At 32.5% G+C, this 17,943-nt stretch overlaps 1 protein-coding gene across 1 annotated transcript; it reads right to left on the reverse strand.

The window, feature by feature from the left end:
* Nucleotides 1-2,266: 2,266 nt before the first annotated feature.
* On the reverse strand, nucleotides 2,267-17,650 carry LOC132713769 (carbonic anhydrase-like; the record flags this gene model as incomplete). The annotated part of the gene is made up of 10 exons (XM_060696445.1): nucleotides 17,482-17,650; nucleotides 16,696-16,858; nucleotides 12,054-12,200; nucleotides 11,638-11,658; nucleotides 8,636-8,671; nucleotides 5,641-5,814; nucleotides 5,046-5,191; nucleotides 4,322-4,481; nucleotides 3,174-3,337; nucleotides 2,267-2,348 (listed from the first exon to the last, which is right to left on the reverse strand). Coding segments are annotated over exons 1-10 (1,219 nt in total), but the record flags the coding sequence as incomplete, so codon positions are not given.
* Nucleotides 17,651-17,943: the final 293 nt, after the last annotated feature.

The raw sequence follows: 17,943 nt of genomic DNA on the forward strand, positions 1-17,943 counted from the left end.
GTCCGCCATATGGCTTCAGCGCTTCACAGACAAATCTGTGACTCGCTGAAGCTATCGCCAAAAGAACAAAGAGAAAAAAAATTCTTTTGGAAACAGCGATCACTAAAATACAATATATAGGTACAGTTTGCTGGATTAGCACGAGAAACATTCAGATGCCAAGTAATCTATTTGAAACACTTAATAACACCGAATAAATGCTTGTAATGCAGATGATAATTGTGTGATAAATATACAATTTCCAAGGAAAGTTAAATAAATCCCGGTTCTGGAGTTACCTCCCTTAACTCAGGATGCTTAATATAGGCACCATTTTTTGCGATAACCTTTGTCGCATCGTACGCATTAATTCTCTTTCTAGATTCCTCCATGGCAGCCAGATTATCAGAATAACGCCATGAAGTACGTGGTAGTATCTGTGACCACATAATTTTGCAGTTATGAAAATTGTCATTTATAAAGTTTATTATAAAATCTATGTGAAGGCGAATACTCTTCAAACCTATGCGACCTAAATCATTACCACCAAAATGCAAAATAATTATGTCTGGCGTGTCCACGATAGCCATTATTGCCCTCAATTTTCTGACGACATCTAATATTGACAAACCACTATACCCTTGCCACAGCACCTCAGCACCATTCAGGCCAAGATTGATACCTTCTGGGCGGCGTCTGGCAACAAAAAAAGCTTGCTTTATAAATGATGATCCCAGGCACCAAAAACCTGGGGATTACCAAACAAATTTTTGGTTAAATTTTAACTCGGTTTTTTTCACAAAAAACCGGCGAAATAGAAAAAAAAAAGCATCCAAACAGACCTAAAAAAATGGGTTACAAAACACAAAAAAAATTAAGCTAAAGATCCCAAGCCCAAACCGTCTCTGGGTTATCTTCATTCAAAATTACCCACACGCAATGTATTTTTTAACTCTAATAGGGTGCCTAAAATTTTAATTTGTATTTTTTTCCCAATAGCATTTTTAAAAAAAAGACTACCATGGTGTTCGCTATAAAACATTTCCTTTTCACAAATTTTGCATAAACAGATATATGTCTTAATTTATCTTCAAAAAATGGAAAGGATTTTTAAAATTTTTTTTTGTCTTGATCTTTTAAAAAATTGCCATCAATACACCCCCTGTAAGTTAATCTTAATAATAAGCTCCCAATTCACACGTCTGCACTCTGCACTTACTCTAAAACAAGTCATTCTTGTGAAAGATACATATATATTTTATATATGTAAATTGTAGAGTTTCTGGCCAGCATCATTTGAGCCGCGCCATAACAAAACCAACATAGTGCGTTTGCGACCAGCATGGATCCAGACCAACATAGAGGATCCATGCTATTCGCTATCAGTTTCTCTACTTGTAACAGGTTTTTCTTTAAACGAACAGTACGGATCCTGATCAGATGGAGAACATCGACTCTTCAAAGCACTGTTTCTAAACTGAAGATAGGTAGAAGCGCTGGTTTTTCGATTCCAACGAAGAAACAAATAAACAAACATAGAGATACATTTACTTTTGAAAACTTTAATAAATTATATTCACAACCATATTCAGTACTTTGACAGAATGGGAAAATAATTTGAGGCTTCAGTGGATAATTTTAGAACCACTTTTTAAAAACAAAAGGCTTTTAAAAAAAGACTTTCTTTATAATTTGCTTAACGGGCGGTTACGTCAAAAGTTTTAAACTCCTTTAAACATACGTCCATAAGCATAATAGGGTCGAAATTGTCGATTAATCTAATCCCTCTACTGAAACACACCTGAAAAAAAATAATAATAATAATAAAACTTTATTAACGAGACAACTCATTTGAAACAACAAATTTAAACTTTCATGAGACCCCCAACAAGGAACAATATAAAAATTTTTAAACATATTTAATAAATTAGAAAAAAATTTTCATAAAGTTAATACGTACTTGAATTTTCAATTGTAAACATCAAAAGTGTTTATAAATCTCAAAATTTAAAGGTTTAAAAATGGTTCACAGGTAGCAACTTAATTATCAGGAAGGTCATTACGAATAAGGAATCGCCTAAATAATGAGTCGTATTCAACTTTAGAGACTAATTAATCACTTGTAATTTATAATTGAATTGAATAGGAAATAAAGAAACAAACACACAATCGAAGACAATATCAAGAGGACAGTTTGAATACCAGCCAATCCTAGAAAGTGTTTGGCATTTTTCTTTAATCATTTCTGACATTATCTATCAAAAAGTCTAACAAATAATACATTTACCATTTGTAGCTAGATCAAGTTGTCTCTGTAATTTGGTTTCTAGATGAGTTGAGGATGCAAGCATTTGACGGAAATAGTTCAACTGAAAGACAATAAAAACAACGTGATAACTAAGGCGGAAATGATTCAATATTTGAAATAACAGTAGTTGTGACAAGTTTAATCGGATGGAAATGATTTAAAAGTGTTATATCTGAAAAAATAAGTATATGTTTTTGTTTGACATGACTTTGATACGTTTTTCAGATATGAGTCACAATTACACAGCTATAGATATGGCGGAAATGATTTCATATCAAAAAAGTATAAATCAAAGATTTGAATGCTTCAGGAAATTTGTTATGTATTACAATTTTTTTTAAAGTTATTGTTCCTTTTAAACAACATGTGCTAAAATAATGACATATAAAATGCAATAAGGTAATTCAAACGTAGTGTAACTGTGTACAATTTATAGACTGATTGTGAAACATCTGCTTTACCCTTGGGCTACGTTTTGGTACTGGTGTTAAAAGGACAAGTTAGTGAACACGGGGGAAGAACTGTGTAAAAAGCAGTATTTGATGTTCCCTTATAATATGCTTGTGATGATTGAGAAGAAAGTTGCCGTATGGTCCTATGCACAATGTTTCTGGAGGTAAATCAGATCACTGTGCATTTATTTATCTATAGAGTGCTTTAAGTTGCTTCTAATGAATTTTACTCTAAGGATTAACAAATCTATATGTGAAATTCTTCTTTGATATATGAATGATAATAAGAATTTTCAATGGCCACATCCCGTTAAAGGTTTTATCTAAAAAACATGAGGAAAAGCAGATGGAAATATTAAATATATATTAAGGAAGTATTTGGTACTAGGTACATTATACTTTGCTGGCCAAATACTTATGTGGTACAGGCCTACCTGTCTTTCTGAAATAAATTGCGGTTGTTCGAACACACTCCAAATCACTGCTTGGTTACAGTTTGGTGTTGTCAAAGAACCATGGTACCTGAAGTAACGGTCTGGAAACTTTGGCAGGAAATGTTTTATTGAAGTTGCAGGAATTGTAATCAATGTATGATCATCTAGATGAAAATTAAAATTAAAGTTGACAATTTATCGGAAAATTAAAGGATACAGCAATGAAAAAATATTCAATAACCCTTTTTTGATAACTTAATAAAAGAAGTATATTGAACACCCAACATGAATTATTCATTAGTTCTTATTTCTCTATCTGTGTTGTATCATGGCCACGTTCACCCAATACAGAGAGAATGATTAAAATGTATCACAGACATTGCTAACAGTCTGTTCATCTTAAACTCCTGTGATTAGTGTAAATAGATATTTCATTTTATGATCAAGCACTATGTATCACTCTATGTAAAATGTATCACAGACATTGCTAACAGTCTGTTCATCTTAAACTCTTGTGATTAGTGTAAATAGATATTTCATTTTATGATCAAGCACTATTCTAATATGAAAATATTATAATCAACAGAAGAAAGAATTGATTTTAATAATTCTTAATTAAAGATATATGTCGTATCTATGCCTCAGAAAATGCAACCCATTATTCATATAGATAATTCTTTTTCTATTTTTTTTTCTTTCAAGACACGTTATATTCAGAAAGGTCAACCATGATTTTTTATAACGTTCAAATAATGGTAATGCGTCAAACATGATTTTTTATAACGTTTAAATAATGGTAATGCTTATTACGTGAAATATATAGCGCTAAATGTAAAATAGTATGTAATGTAATTAAAGTAGTATTTTGACTTCCGTACAAAATATTAGATCACCATAAATATACCAATAGCCAAGAAGCAACAGAAGAAGAAGACAGTTTAGATAATCGACCAATGAATAACTTGTTAGAAACTGTAATAGAAAACAATAAATAAATAAATAATAAGAAAAAATCGACGCATTTTTGAGGCGTAACGGATCTATCAAAATACAATAGTGCTTTTAAAAATGTGTACCACTTGCATGTTTAAAACTAGGTATTTGCTAATTTATTTCATACATTCTGTAACTAGTTTGATCATATTTACCTGGATCTCTGACTTCAGGTAGAACTTGTATTACTGGCTCTAATACAGGATTATCACGGGTTGATAATTTAAACAAAATAGAGAGAACAGCAAGACCGTCCGTATATTTAGCTGCATCATCTGCGTTCATATATTTCTGGTTCCAACTTACAATGTGCATCTGTAACGAACAGAGATCTAAAAACTAGTTGTTATTATGAATCAATGGTTGAAATAGAAATGCATAATAACAATATTTTGATACGTTATTTTTCATGGATCAAAGAGCTGAAAACGAGTTCTTAAATACATTTCATATTATGCATTTATCGTATACAATATTTTAATACTTTATTCTTCATAAATTTAGTAATTTCTTGCTATATTTAGCCCTCTTTATGTGAATATCATTTAATTTTAATCATAAATTTACAGTAAAACCTATACAGAGTGGCCATATGTAGAACAAGTAGCTGTTTACATAATCAGTGTTATTTCGCTTATAATAAACTTAACATCTCTATAGCAACAACTCTTCCATACGGTGTTGCTCTGCTCTCGTATACCTAATTTCAGACTTGCATGATAGAATGAGGAAAATGATGAAAACCATTGCAAAGAATGTAAATTTATACAGGGTAATAGCTACCTTAAATGATCTTAAGAAGTGTTTTCTCTTTATAAAGTATCATGAAAAGGAGCCACAACACAAATTTATGTCTATAAACAAATGATGACTTCATACCTCTAGCGGAGCCCTTTTACCGTCAATGGTATGCTCTGATCCCCTATTGCTGTGTTTTCCCCAATGGAAATGGAATTGAGCAGTCTTATATATATTTCCTAGTCCACCATTGGTTATAAAGAACTGTCCTACGGTGTTCACCTCAACTGTATTTACAATTCAATTAATTGCATTAATTATCATTAATTTCAATGAAAAACATTTTTAATTATTAGTACAGCAAAAATATAAAATACTGATAACTCTATTCTAACTTTTAAGTGACACCAGACGAGTGATTTCTATTTATCGCTCGACGATCAATTATTTTACGTGCATAACGTACAGATATGCCCGACATAAATTATTTCACTATAAGCGGTTGTGTTTGGACAGCTAGGTTGACCACCATTATTTAATCAAAACTAATACAGCTATACTCTAGGATATATTGTACTTAACTAGGCTTTATCTCAGTATTTTGAAAAAAAATCTAACATACATGTTTCAAAACAATTTGTGCACAATATAAGTAATATAAGTCAGTTAGTTAAAGTTAAAAAACAAAACAAAACAAAAATAGCATGCTAATAAGATTCTACTGTGAACACATTACCTGTATGCCCTGTATTGTGGACTTGGAATTTAGATCCTGGTAGAGGCGGATCATGGAATAAAGCAAATTCTGTCAAACGAGGGTTATAAAAAGTTTTCCTGGTAATTATTGCAATCGGTGATTGGTATTGTCCGGAACAGTATTGTGGATGTAAATAAGGCCAGTATCTCGGACCTAAGAAGTAACGAAAAATAGGTATTGTCCCAAGAATTCAAATATTTTTTTGATTTTACTATAAAAAAGCAACCCCCGTTCCAATCCCTCTTTAAAATAAGCACGCCCCCAGATCATTTCTTTTTTTTATAAAACATTAAGAAAAATGTATTTAAAAAAATATGAATTGTGAAGTAAAAAAGGAACCCAATTTCACGCCCGTTTTAAATCACAACATGAAAAAATTTTTCCATCCCCCTCCTAAAAAATTTTTGAAACAAAATTCCTTCCCCGTTGTGAAGCCCCCCATCTTTTGGAACGCCCGGGGGACACATAAAACCCAAAGGGGATTTTCAAATTTTAAGATTTACAGCATTTTGTAAAAAATTTTAAATGCCCGTTAGCTAGCGGGTTGTTTTTTCCAAATACACCATGTAAAGATTTTTTCCTGTTTTGGGGGCCCAAATTTTATGGGGAAAATACCGTCGACCCCCAGTCACCCCGGGGGAAGCTGGAAAACTTGCCCCGACAACTTCTCTTTGGACCTAAAAAAACAATTTAAAACTCGATCTGGGGGACTTTTTGTGCATTCTAACCTTTTAAAACAGGGTATCCCACAATTTTTCAAACCCTAAAATTTTTAAATTAATCTGAAAAGTCTTCGTTTAAAAAAGAAGAAAAAACTTTCTTTTTTTTCCCTTTAAACCTTTTTGTGAGCAAACCCAAAACCCCAGTTACAAACCCCAAAGGGGCCCTGTTTTTCTGGGTTTTTTAAAATGTAATTCAAAAAGGAAAGAATTATAAAAATCTACCAAAAAAACAATCCCCAAAACGTTTTTTCAAAACGTTTTTTTCCGCCAAAAGTTCTTCTTTTTTTTTTTTGAAAATTTTTCTTTCCCTATTCACCCAAATCATCAAAATTAAACCAAAAAGAATAATCAGTGGAGATAAAACCCCGGGATTTTATTTCGTATAAATTTTAGGTGGCACGCGGTGGGAAAATCACGGGGTGTTTATGAATATTTAAAATTTCACAATTTTTGTGATACCACAAAACATTTTTTTATCCGAGCGAAGGGCTAAACCCAAATTATGGGAAAAAAAAGAAAATATCACGGTTTAAGTTGACAAAAAGCCCTTTTAAGTTGGGTTTGTCCTTTATTTTTGGACCAGATTAAAATTTTTTGTTTTTGGAAAAATTTAACTTTTTAAAGTGAAGGAATCCCAAAGGGCCAAAGGGGAAATAAAAATACGTCAAATTTGGAAAGGCTTTTCCAAAAGAAACAAAAAGTGGTTCCAAATTTTGGGAATTAAAAAATTTCCCCTTACTTTAAAGAATTTTGACCAATGTTAAAGTTTTTTAATTTCTTAAAAAGGTCCATTTACGGGACAAGGAAAAAAAAAAAAAATTTCAGATCAGTTTGAAGGTCTTGCCTAAAGGGGCGTTGTTTCAAAATATGAGTAGAATCCGTATACTAATAAGGAAGTTATGACCAATTTTTAAGTTTTTGGACAATTTGACCTTCAAGGTGAAGGTCATTCAGGGGTCCAAGGTCAAAAGAATATAGGGATAGTTTTGAAAGGCCTTGTCCAAAGATGTGTTGTGCCTAAACATTATGCCAGGACATTATGGCCAATCTTAAATGTTTTTGAACAATTTGACCTTCAAGGTAAAGGCCATTCAAGGGGTCAAGGTAAGGAAATACAGGTCCGTAGGAAGGTGCTAAGCGATGTTGTGTTCAAATATGAATCAAACCCGTTTACTAATAAGGAAGTTATGGCCAATGTTAAAGTTTTCGGACAGATTGACGGACTGACAGACGGACAGTTCAAAACTAATATGCCTCCCTTTGGGGTATGCACAATGTCTTGCAAAGAAATGCTGCTGTGCAAAAACGTTTTAATTGCTGTGGTAGATTGAAAATTATATTTTCACCATTTGAATTACATATTAAAACCATACACGCACTGCGCTTGTCTTGCTCACAACTAGGTTATGGTGCCCACAACGAGGATTAAAGCAAAAAAGGGTATATCTTCGTTTCTATGAAGACTTTCAGATAATAATTTACGCTGAAGACTTGTGGGCATCTGTTTTAGTTTAGAATGCACAAAACGTCATCAGAATCGACGTTTTCAATGTTAAATTAGGTCCAAAGAGAAGTTGTCTGCAGTTTTCCAGCTACCCCGAGTGACTGCGTCGCACGGTATTTTCATCAAATTGTCCACCAACAGGCAATATCTTTACATGTGCATACTCGGAAAACACATCGCTAGCTAACTGCATTTCGATATTTTTACATAAATGTCTGTAATCTTCAAAAATTATGAAAAACTTACCTTGTTTATCGTGTCACTCGTCAAAGATGGGTGCTCACAACGAGGAACGGAAGTTGCTCACAACATTTTTACCGATGGACATTTTTCACTCGTTGTGAGTTAAACGGGCGTGAATTTACACACTATCCACATTATCAATGGCACCTACGACCCACGTTAATTACCACAACAATGTCAAAATGTGAAAAATAGGCCTTACTGCGTAAGAAACGCAGTAGAAATATAGTTATAAAACTGAAAAATCAGCAATTAATCGCACATAACATATACATTATTACTTGAAGCTTTCTACTTTTTGTACACTTTTCTCATGTTTAATGACATTACACTGTAAATTAAAAAAAAATGTGTATTTATACTTAAACAGATGGGTAAGATATATAATTCATTGACTTATTTTATGTGTTTTTAAGGTCTGAACTTACAAATTATAGCAAATTGATAGTAATAGATATCATAGAATATTTTGAAGGTGAAAATGTAGACAGACTATATACATTACCATTCTCATTTTCTCCATAGGTCCAGTCAGACACATCTGCAATTATATATAAACTATATAGCAATTCATCTATTGACAAGACTGACAATCTTAAACTAACCTTTCTTATGAAATGTTTTGCAACGAATAATAATAATAATAATAATAATAATAATAATAATAATAATAATAATAATGATGATGATGATGATGATGATGATGATGATGATGATGATGATGATGAGTTGATGATGATAATGATGATGATGATGATGATGATGATGATGATGATGATGATGATGAGGAGGAGGAGGGGAGCAGGAGGAGGAGGATAACAACTTTGGCTGTTTATTTTACTGATTAGAAGAAAAAGTCGACTGCTCTTCTTTGAATTAATACTTGTATTTATTGTATATATTTGTAAACACATATCACTAAAATCAAGACTATGTATTTAAATTTGATAACTAACATAATTATTATATATATACTTATTTCAAATATAATGTAAACACTTAATTAGAGAGACAACACATTAAACCAAAAATATGTAATTTTTATAATTTTTGTATCAAATTGTGTAAACATGTACTGGCTCTAAGATGTTTAACTTTTAAATTAAATTTGATAAATATCAGAACATTGCTTTTTACGTGCAGATAATTAAGTAGTTTGTAAATTTATGTTTTGTATCTGCTTTTGTACACACTTTCCACACGTAAAACGTATGGTATGGTAATTATCAAAGTTAAGCAAGACGTTGCAACGGCGTATTTACGCGTGAGCTGTATAATTGGACTGTAACACCGTATACAGCTTACAAAAAAATACAGCTTCTCGCTAGCTGTATACGTCAAGATGAGGCATATCACCATATATAGCTTATTTTTGTAAACATAACCAAAATGGTGATCGTCATCAAAATTTCATTAAGGCTACAACCATGACTACGACTATGACAATGATTACGACTACGACTTTAATGACTACAACTTGTACATACAGCTACGACTACGACGACTATCAGCACTACAAGTTCTAAAAGTACGACTTCGTACAACTACGACCATAACGCGTTCGCCGACGACTACGACCATTACCACAGCACATTATACGGCTACAAGTGCGACTACAACATATAGGCAAATTGCATGTTATTGTTATGAAATCTATTAATAATATCAAATTGCTGATAAGGTATACAGGTAACTTTCGGGTGGTTGGCGAAAAATATGGTGGCTAATAAAATGCAAAATATAGTAATTTTATATTTACAATAACAAACTTATTTTTATAAAACAGCTTAGTATTTTATATCATTAGAAAAGTCATTTTACTTATATTTTAAAAATTAAAAAATAAATTTACAAAACGCTTTCATTTTTTCTTGGTAAAGAGTTAAACTTGGTGCTAGAAAACTATTGAAATAACAGTTAAAAAATAGCTGAGCATTCTTTTTTAAAAGCAAAAAATGAAAATCCGCTTACATTTCAAAAATATGAATGTAAAAAACTTTCAAATGATATAAGAATCTAAAAAATCGATCCACAAATAAAAAAGTTATTAGAATTTAAAAATTCTAATGCTATATATAATGCATATAAATATTGGTTCTTCTTGCCAACCGGCAAATCTGTCAACTTGCCTATATACGGCGCAACAAAGCGCATTCTGATACTAATAAGTATAGAATCACACATCCCTCCGTCACGAGCCAAATGAACACTTTCTTTTTCCGTGTGTATATATATGCGATATATTTTTTGTTTAATAAGTCTTGACATTAAAATACATAAAAAAAACTGAAGTGTAAATTAGACATTCAGTTTCCGGCCATAAATGTAAATTTTGTTATATTTATAGCATTTATTCTCATATAAGGTAAACTTTGATGCCCTAGTTAGTACAGACATGTCTTTGTATTTTAAATCTATTTATAAAGGTTAGTTGTTTTTGCAATACCTGTCAAAATGACATGTACAATAAGTAGTATAATATGACAACTGACTTTGTAAAAATAATCATTGTTTCATACAAACATGTCTGGGTAAGTAATTTTTTGTCTTAACATTTGATGAACAGCAATTATAGTCATATTAGTATTACTAATATATATGGTTTGTATCATATGAAAATCGGTGTCAATAGTTTAAATTGAAAATTCCGTTCGTAATTCTGTACATAAAAACACCACCCCCTAAGAAGGAATGGCACGTTGCGTGGCTTGAAAATATCTCTAGAGGTATTTTAATGTAAACAGGTTTTTAAGATGTTTCAACTATTTATTTCATTTCATACACTGACACATTTTCGGAAAAGTTTAAATGTTGAACACCGCTAAATACTCGTAAGATATATGAATGAAAAAGTTTGGTATTCAGTTAATTGGCAGCCAATCATCGTATTTATATTATAAAAAAGGATCTTAATTTTCATATTAACAATAAAAATGTTACGCAAACATCACTAAAACTATCACATATTTCTTATAACAGAAGTGTTTTGAACAACAGTTATCACTTTTTTATAGCGAATCTGTTGACGAAGTCCTTTGATGTTACCTTATTAACGCGTTCATAAAAATGAAATTCTTTATTATGAAATGAAAAAAGTAAAGATTCCGCGGAGCAACACGATTTGGAGGACGGAGAATTTGGTTAATTAACCAAATTGTTTCTCCACAGAGGTTAAATTAATTTTGAAATATTAAAAATGTTGCTTTCAAGAGATGACTGCTCTACAGAAGGTCGTTTTGCAGAGGTAACACTGTACACCGTACATTTAAATCCAGTTTTAATGATATCATAATGAATTTAAATGCATTATGCAGATTCTTATCTTTCATAAATCAAATGTTGGTAACGACAATATCATAAATTTGTGGTAATATGAAACATGAGTATATCCAGTGGTGATATTTTTTTTCATTTAATTAAATCTTTTTAATAATAATCAAAACAGAATAATTTTTGAAACAAGATTACAGCAAATTGATAAAAGTAATAAATCAAACGCAAACTTACCAGCAATCGGCTCCCTTAGTACTGAAATGAAAATTTAAAATCAATTTCAGCGGAATTTTCTTTCCCTTTTTTTACATTATTTACAAATAAACACATTTAAAAATACAGAAAGACTTTTTAAGAAGTTTGTAAAACACCAATGTTAAATAAGCCGCATATATAGAACGTATAACATATGTTTAAGCAAATACATTGTGCTTCATTCATATATATATATATATTTAAAAGACAGCATGGTAAATATACATTTAAAACAATTACAGTATTAATAAGCCATAATGCGTTTTTTACGTTCAAACACGACAAAAAAAAAATAAAAAAATAAAATAATTAATAAAAAAAATTAAATAAACTTTGAAAATGAATAAAATATGTAGTGAAAATACGTAAGATTTTTTTAAAAAAGAAAGAAAAACCTGAAAATTGTTGAGGATTCGGTTGTCCATCCACATTTGGAATAAAATTGTAAAATAAAATAAAGCAAATGTACATGTATACTATAATTAGCGCGTTCATCATTATAACCGAACGTAGTAAACAAACAACAGTTGAGCTGTGTCTGTCTGATATTGAACCACATAGAAAACAACATTAAATATTATATACAATAATAGCTGTACAAAATAGTGACCCCGTGACCTCGAGTCACATGTTTACACAAATACAACTCGAATCAAATTATTTTACCTGTCACTAATATATGATTTAATGATCTTTCATGGTAAGTTTTACTCTTGTCTTGGCTTTATTACTTTTCATACAATTTATTTAACCAATCCATCTTTTGATCGCGATTTTTTTTAATTTGTTCCTGATCAAACATATTGTAATAAAAATTAATTAAAGAAGTATTTGCATATTCAGATTTAAACATATTTCACGCTTTAATTTTTTAAAAGATCTGCACAATTAAAAAAGAACCTTATACGAGTATTACCGTGTATTTGATGTCAATGTACTAAGTCCAATTAGTAAAGAATAAATTAAAGAAGAGAAAGAAAACAAACAAACGGACAAAGCGAATAAGCTTATATTTATAATTAAGTTTTCATTTGGTGGGATAGCTATCTCGTTCACTGTAAGCTGGTGGAAGGAAAAAGAAACGAGGGTTAATCAACATTAATGAGCCGTGCCATGACAAAACCAACATAATGGGTTTACGACCAGCATGGATCCAGACCAGCCTGTGCATCCGCGCAGTCTGATCAGGATCCATGTTGTTCGCTTACCAAACCTATTACAAGTAGAGAAACTGATAGCGAACAGCAAGGATCCTGATAAGACTGCGCGGATGTGCAGGCTGGTCTGGATCCATGCTGGTCGCAAACGCACTATGTTGGTTTTGTCATGGCGCGGCTGAAATTTTTCGTCTTTGTCTTGCTTTAAACTCTTCTGAGGCACAAGGCCGCATTTAAAACCCAAGCCCACTGGGAGAGAGATTCAACAAAGTAACAGGGCTCCTGTAGATGTCATTGCACCAAAGATATGCATTATCACTATTCTTGCATGAAAGTGCAAGACTGATTTGTTGTTTTTATTTCGAATAAAGAAATCGGTTTTGCCATGCTTTTCATGTGCTAGTTCAAAATCATTTGCAGGTTTTGATATCACAATTTTAGGCCGTCGTTGCAGCCAGCTATTTTAATCATAACTCCCTGTGTCTCTCATTCAAAAACAACGTGCAATAACGACACGTGCTCGTGTGGTTTTATCCGTTTATGTATGTATTCTTCTTCGTTAATGTAAATTTGCAAAACCATTTATATGCAAAAACATAATAAAGCATCAATATATATTCAAATGTTTAAATCAATTATCTGCACATGAGGAAGCTCTCCAGTTGGCTTACGAAACGTCGGTGGTTCTACTCAGGTGCCCGTTCATGTCTGTAATAATGCAATGAGAGACACACGAGGTCTTTCTCCATCAGAAAAGCTGGAATGTCGGCATATAACCTCCACAGTGTTGGTGCGAAATAAAACCCAAATACACCCACTTCGCAAAAAAAACAACAAAAAAAACCCCGAAAAACAACAAAACCCAAAAGCAACAACCACCTCATATGTAGTAGTTTGAGACGTCTGGAATCATGACGAGTACTTCAAAATTCGTTGTGGTCATTAAGCATGTTTTTAATGTGTGACCCAAAATTTCATTATTAAAAATACAACCTTTCCAGAATTGATTTTCTCGAAGAAAGAATGTATGAGAAAATGACCGAGATTCATTGCCGGGTAACAGTAACAACATATTCCATGATTTCATATCACTCTATATTGCGCCAAACAATAGGTCTTAATGTCTCAATCCAATTTCTTTTTTCCTTAACTAAATCTAGTAATGAATATAAAGCGAATTTGATCCAAGTTGTCCTGATAAACGTTGCATGTCACATGTTGTTGGGATCTTACACAAATAGTATTTTTCAACATTTATCGCGCTAATTACTGGTATCATACGAGGACTTGCTTGTTCATCTTTCAATCTGGACAAAACCATTCATCATTTTAGGTAAACTTTCATAAAAATAAATTGACTGAATAGCGGAACAAGGTAAGACTATGCTAAGAAGGCAGCCGACTGACGTTAGTCTGCACCGGTCGCATGAGTACAGTACATATTCTGTTGTTAATTTTTATAAAACATCTCTCTGCGAGATAATATCAATGGTAGTATACTACGTCATCGTGCAACTGCAAAAGCGTGCCAATTGGACTGTTATCCCGTCGACTCGCGGATGAAAATATGTTTTTATTCTAAGAAATCGTAAGAATATCAAAACATTATGTAGCGCACCAAAGATTGACTTTAGTACTTGATATAATTGTAAAAAAAACCCTTAAAATTTGTACGCATTGGCGTAAGTCTGAGAACGGGATAAATTTTGTTTGGGAGACCGAGAGGGAGTATTGGGGATACAAAAACTCTATCTCGTTTTCATTTTCAGGACTGAACTAAACGGCTAAGCTTGAAACGTTTTTTTTTACAATAATATCATCTTTGGTGCGCTAAATTTTGTTTTGATATTCCAACGATTTCTTAGATCTTCGAGTCAACGGTATATTAACACCTACCCCACCCACCCACCCCCAAAAAAAAAACGAGGAAAAGAAACCCCACAAAAAACCCCAACAGAAAACAGTCCGATTGGAAGCATTTTGCGAACTATCCTTCCATTGTAATATACACTTTTCAATTTAGCTTCTTTAATAACAACAGGATGTACGAGAAATAATATGCTTACGGTGATTTCAAACATTATGACATTACAAAGTTTGTAAACAATATAAGAAAAGTAGTAGATAGATGCTAAAATCTAAGGATTAAAAATGTTGAAATAAGTAGTCGTTAAAATCATGTCATAAAATTGTATCTTGATATTGCACGCACGGTCGTCAGAAAACGTTACACCGTTTCGACTTGAATCAAAATATCGCTGACGGTGCCAATCATTTAAATTTGTATCAAATGTGCCGCGTCACGACAAAACCAAAATAATGGGTTTGCATCAAGCATGGATCCAGACCAGCCTGCGCATCCGAGCAGTCTGATCAGGGTCCATGCTGTTCGCTTACAAACCCTATAACAAGTAGAGAAACTGATAGCGAACAGCATGGATCCTGATCAGACTGCGCGGATGCACAGGCTGGTCTGGATCCATGCTGGTCGCAAACCCATTATGATGGTTTTGTCGTGACGCGGCTCAAATATTACTAGCATTGGCAACTACATGTAGTTGGAATATACAGCGTTGTATGGTATCACTGTTTATATAGTCTTATAATACACCTAATGCAACTTTTGATGTTTGTAAAATCACTGAATTTGAGAACACCCTGACAAAATATATATCAACACAAATAAACTGTACAAGAATCGGAAAAACCAGAATGATGATTCACATTCTTCTAACAGATTCGATGATCTGTATGATCAATGTTCAAGCATCACGTCTGTCGCCCTAAAAGCCATAATGACCTCTTATATGACTGATGGCCATCCTAGCGTTTAACAGGAACAAATTTAAATCGCCAATAAGTATCATCCCAAAAACAACAACCATCACAAACACTCCCACAAGACCTATGCCTGTACAAGAAATTCGATAATCCGGAGCGCTCGATAGTTTCCGTTTCGAAAATGACGTCGAATACTTCGGAATCCTCAGATCTTCCAAAATGGCCGCCATCATCATATCAGTTTTTTCTTTGGACATTGGAATGGCACATTCGCAAGGACAAAGACACTTTGAACCATTATTTGATTGAGGGTAAGTATTGTTCACTGTTGTGTTGGCGGATTCATAATCGATTTTGGGAGTGGTGTAGCTCTTTGTTGCTTGATTACAAATAGATGGCGTCATTGTTTCAACACATGACGTCATCGTTGTAATGTTAGGGTAAAATGAACTTAAAGAGTTTCCTTCTGAAAGACGAAAATAAGAACACTATGTACACATGATATGCATTTTGAAATTTATATATTGAAAAAGTCTTTATGAAAATAATCAGATTGACACTTTGGACTAAATGGAATATCGGGATGTTCTAAACAAAATAACGCTTATCAGAATTTTAGTTAATAAAAAGTTTTTGGTTTTCAAATTCCAATATAAAACGTCATGTGAGCTTTAAAGGCTTTACACAAATATGTAGTAATTTTTCGAGTGATGTACATTATGAGACTGTTTATTGCTGTATTGAACTTTTAGCAGGGGTGTGTTTTACCCGTAGCTACAGACTTTCTGGGATATATCCCATACACATTTTGAAATGTCCCTTGAGATACATTTTCAATGAAATTTTAGCTTTTAAATCAACAATTTGATTAAAAAAATATATACAACTAATATAACTGCATTATCATTTACCCTGATACGAACAATTATTTTCCTGTAATTTTTTTATTTGCATTTAAGAAGTTTTCAATTTTCATATTTAACTCTATTCCTATGTAGATGGAACAGTCCCCACTCCCTCACCCCACACCCTTGCCCCCACTTATGCCACCTTCTCCCTTAAAAACGTGATAAACAAATATATACATATAAAACTTTACCTCCCTCTGCTTTAAATGAAAACAGACAATCTCCACCTGGAGTGTTGTTGAAAATAAGCGTGAATTGAACTTGAAGATCACCAACCGGATATGACGTATACACACTTGTCAGGAAATGCCAAGTTCTATCCGGAGAACTTTCATCTAGCTGTACAACATCCGGCTACACAGGAATAACAAAAAAAGACAGTCAATGAAAGCATAACATTGATTGAAAAAATGGTGAAAGATATACCAACTTCGAATTATATTTTATCTTTTCATTACATTACATTGATATAACAATTTGCCAAGGTACATGTATACAGTATCGTTATGAAACAAAAAATCTCAGTTTCTCGAAAAGGTCAAATGAGTTCGTCAGTATAATTTTTTTCAGGTTTGAAAATAAAACTAAGTAAATTCTAAAGCGGCTTTTCTAAAGGTTAAATATGTTTTTGGTTAAATAGTTTCATATAATTGTCATATCAAAATAATTATGGTCGAAAATGAAATTTGCCGCCGATGAAATACGTTTACAATAAGGAAACCCCTTGATATATCTAAAACACTGGTCCGTTCTCTTAATAGAAACGTTTCGTTTCCCGATCTACTATTTTTATAAACGCACATCACTGCCGCTTGGGACGCTGTTTTGAAGAAGACGAAACAGTAATATAATGCATATATGATGATAAAATTACGAATATATACTTAGTTTGAAACAACAAATAATTGTTTTTCCAAAGGTTAAAAAGTTAATTTGTAGAAAAAAGCGAATACATACAATTGACATCAAACACTTACATTTGCTAAGACAGCTGATGTATTCAGTGTCACATTTAATTCAAAATACTCTACAGGCGCTGTTAAACTTTGAGTACAATTGAACCGCTGTGACGTCATTTCCGTTGATGATCCAACAGACGACATTCCAGTGACAATGGTCCTTGAATTTCTACCCCAAAGTCTCCACCATCCGGCGAGTCTATTACAGGTACACAGCGATCTAAAAAGTAAAAGAATGTTTGTAAATTTTTAAAATTATTTCTTTTACAAATACGAATGTATATATAACTCGACGGGACGCATATTTGTCTAAGTACAAACGTTTCAAAATTAGCATGTATTTTGGTAAGATTCACATTTTGCAGTTAAAAGACTTCATTAATTGATACTGCCGAATATAATAATCGCCATCGTTTCATGTACGGCTTAAACGAATTATTTGTTCTTATACATGTATTTGCAGGAATACCGTATTCTCTA

The sequence above is a fragment of the Ruditapes philippinarum genome, unplaced genomic scaffold, assembly GCF_026571515.1.
Source record: "Ruditapes philippinarum isolate M1 unplaced genomic scaffold, ASM2657151v2 ctg5102_1_1_1_1, whole genome shotgun sequence".
NCBI classification, from domain to species: Eukaryota; Metazoa; Mollusca; class Bivalvia; order Venerida; family Veneridae; genus Ruditapes; species Ruditapes philippinarum.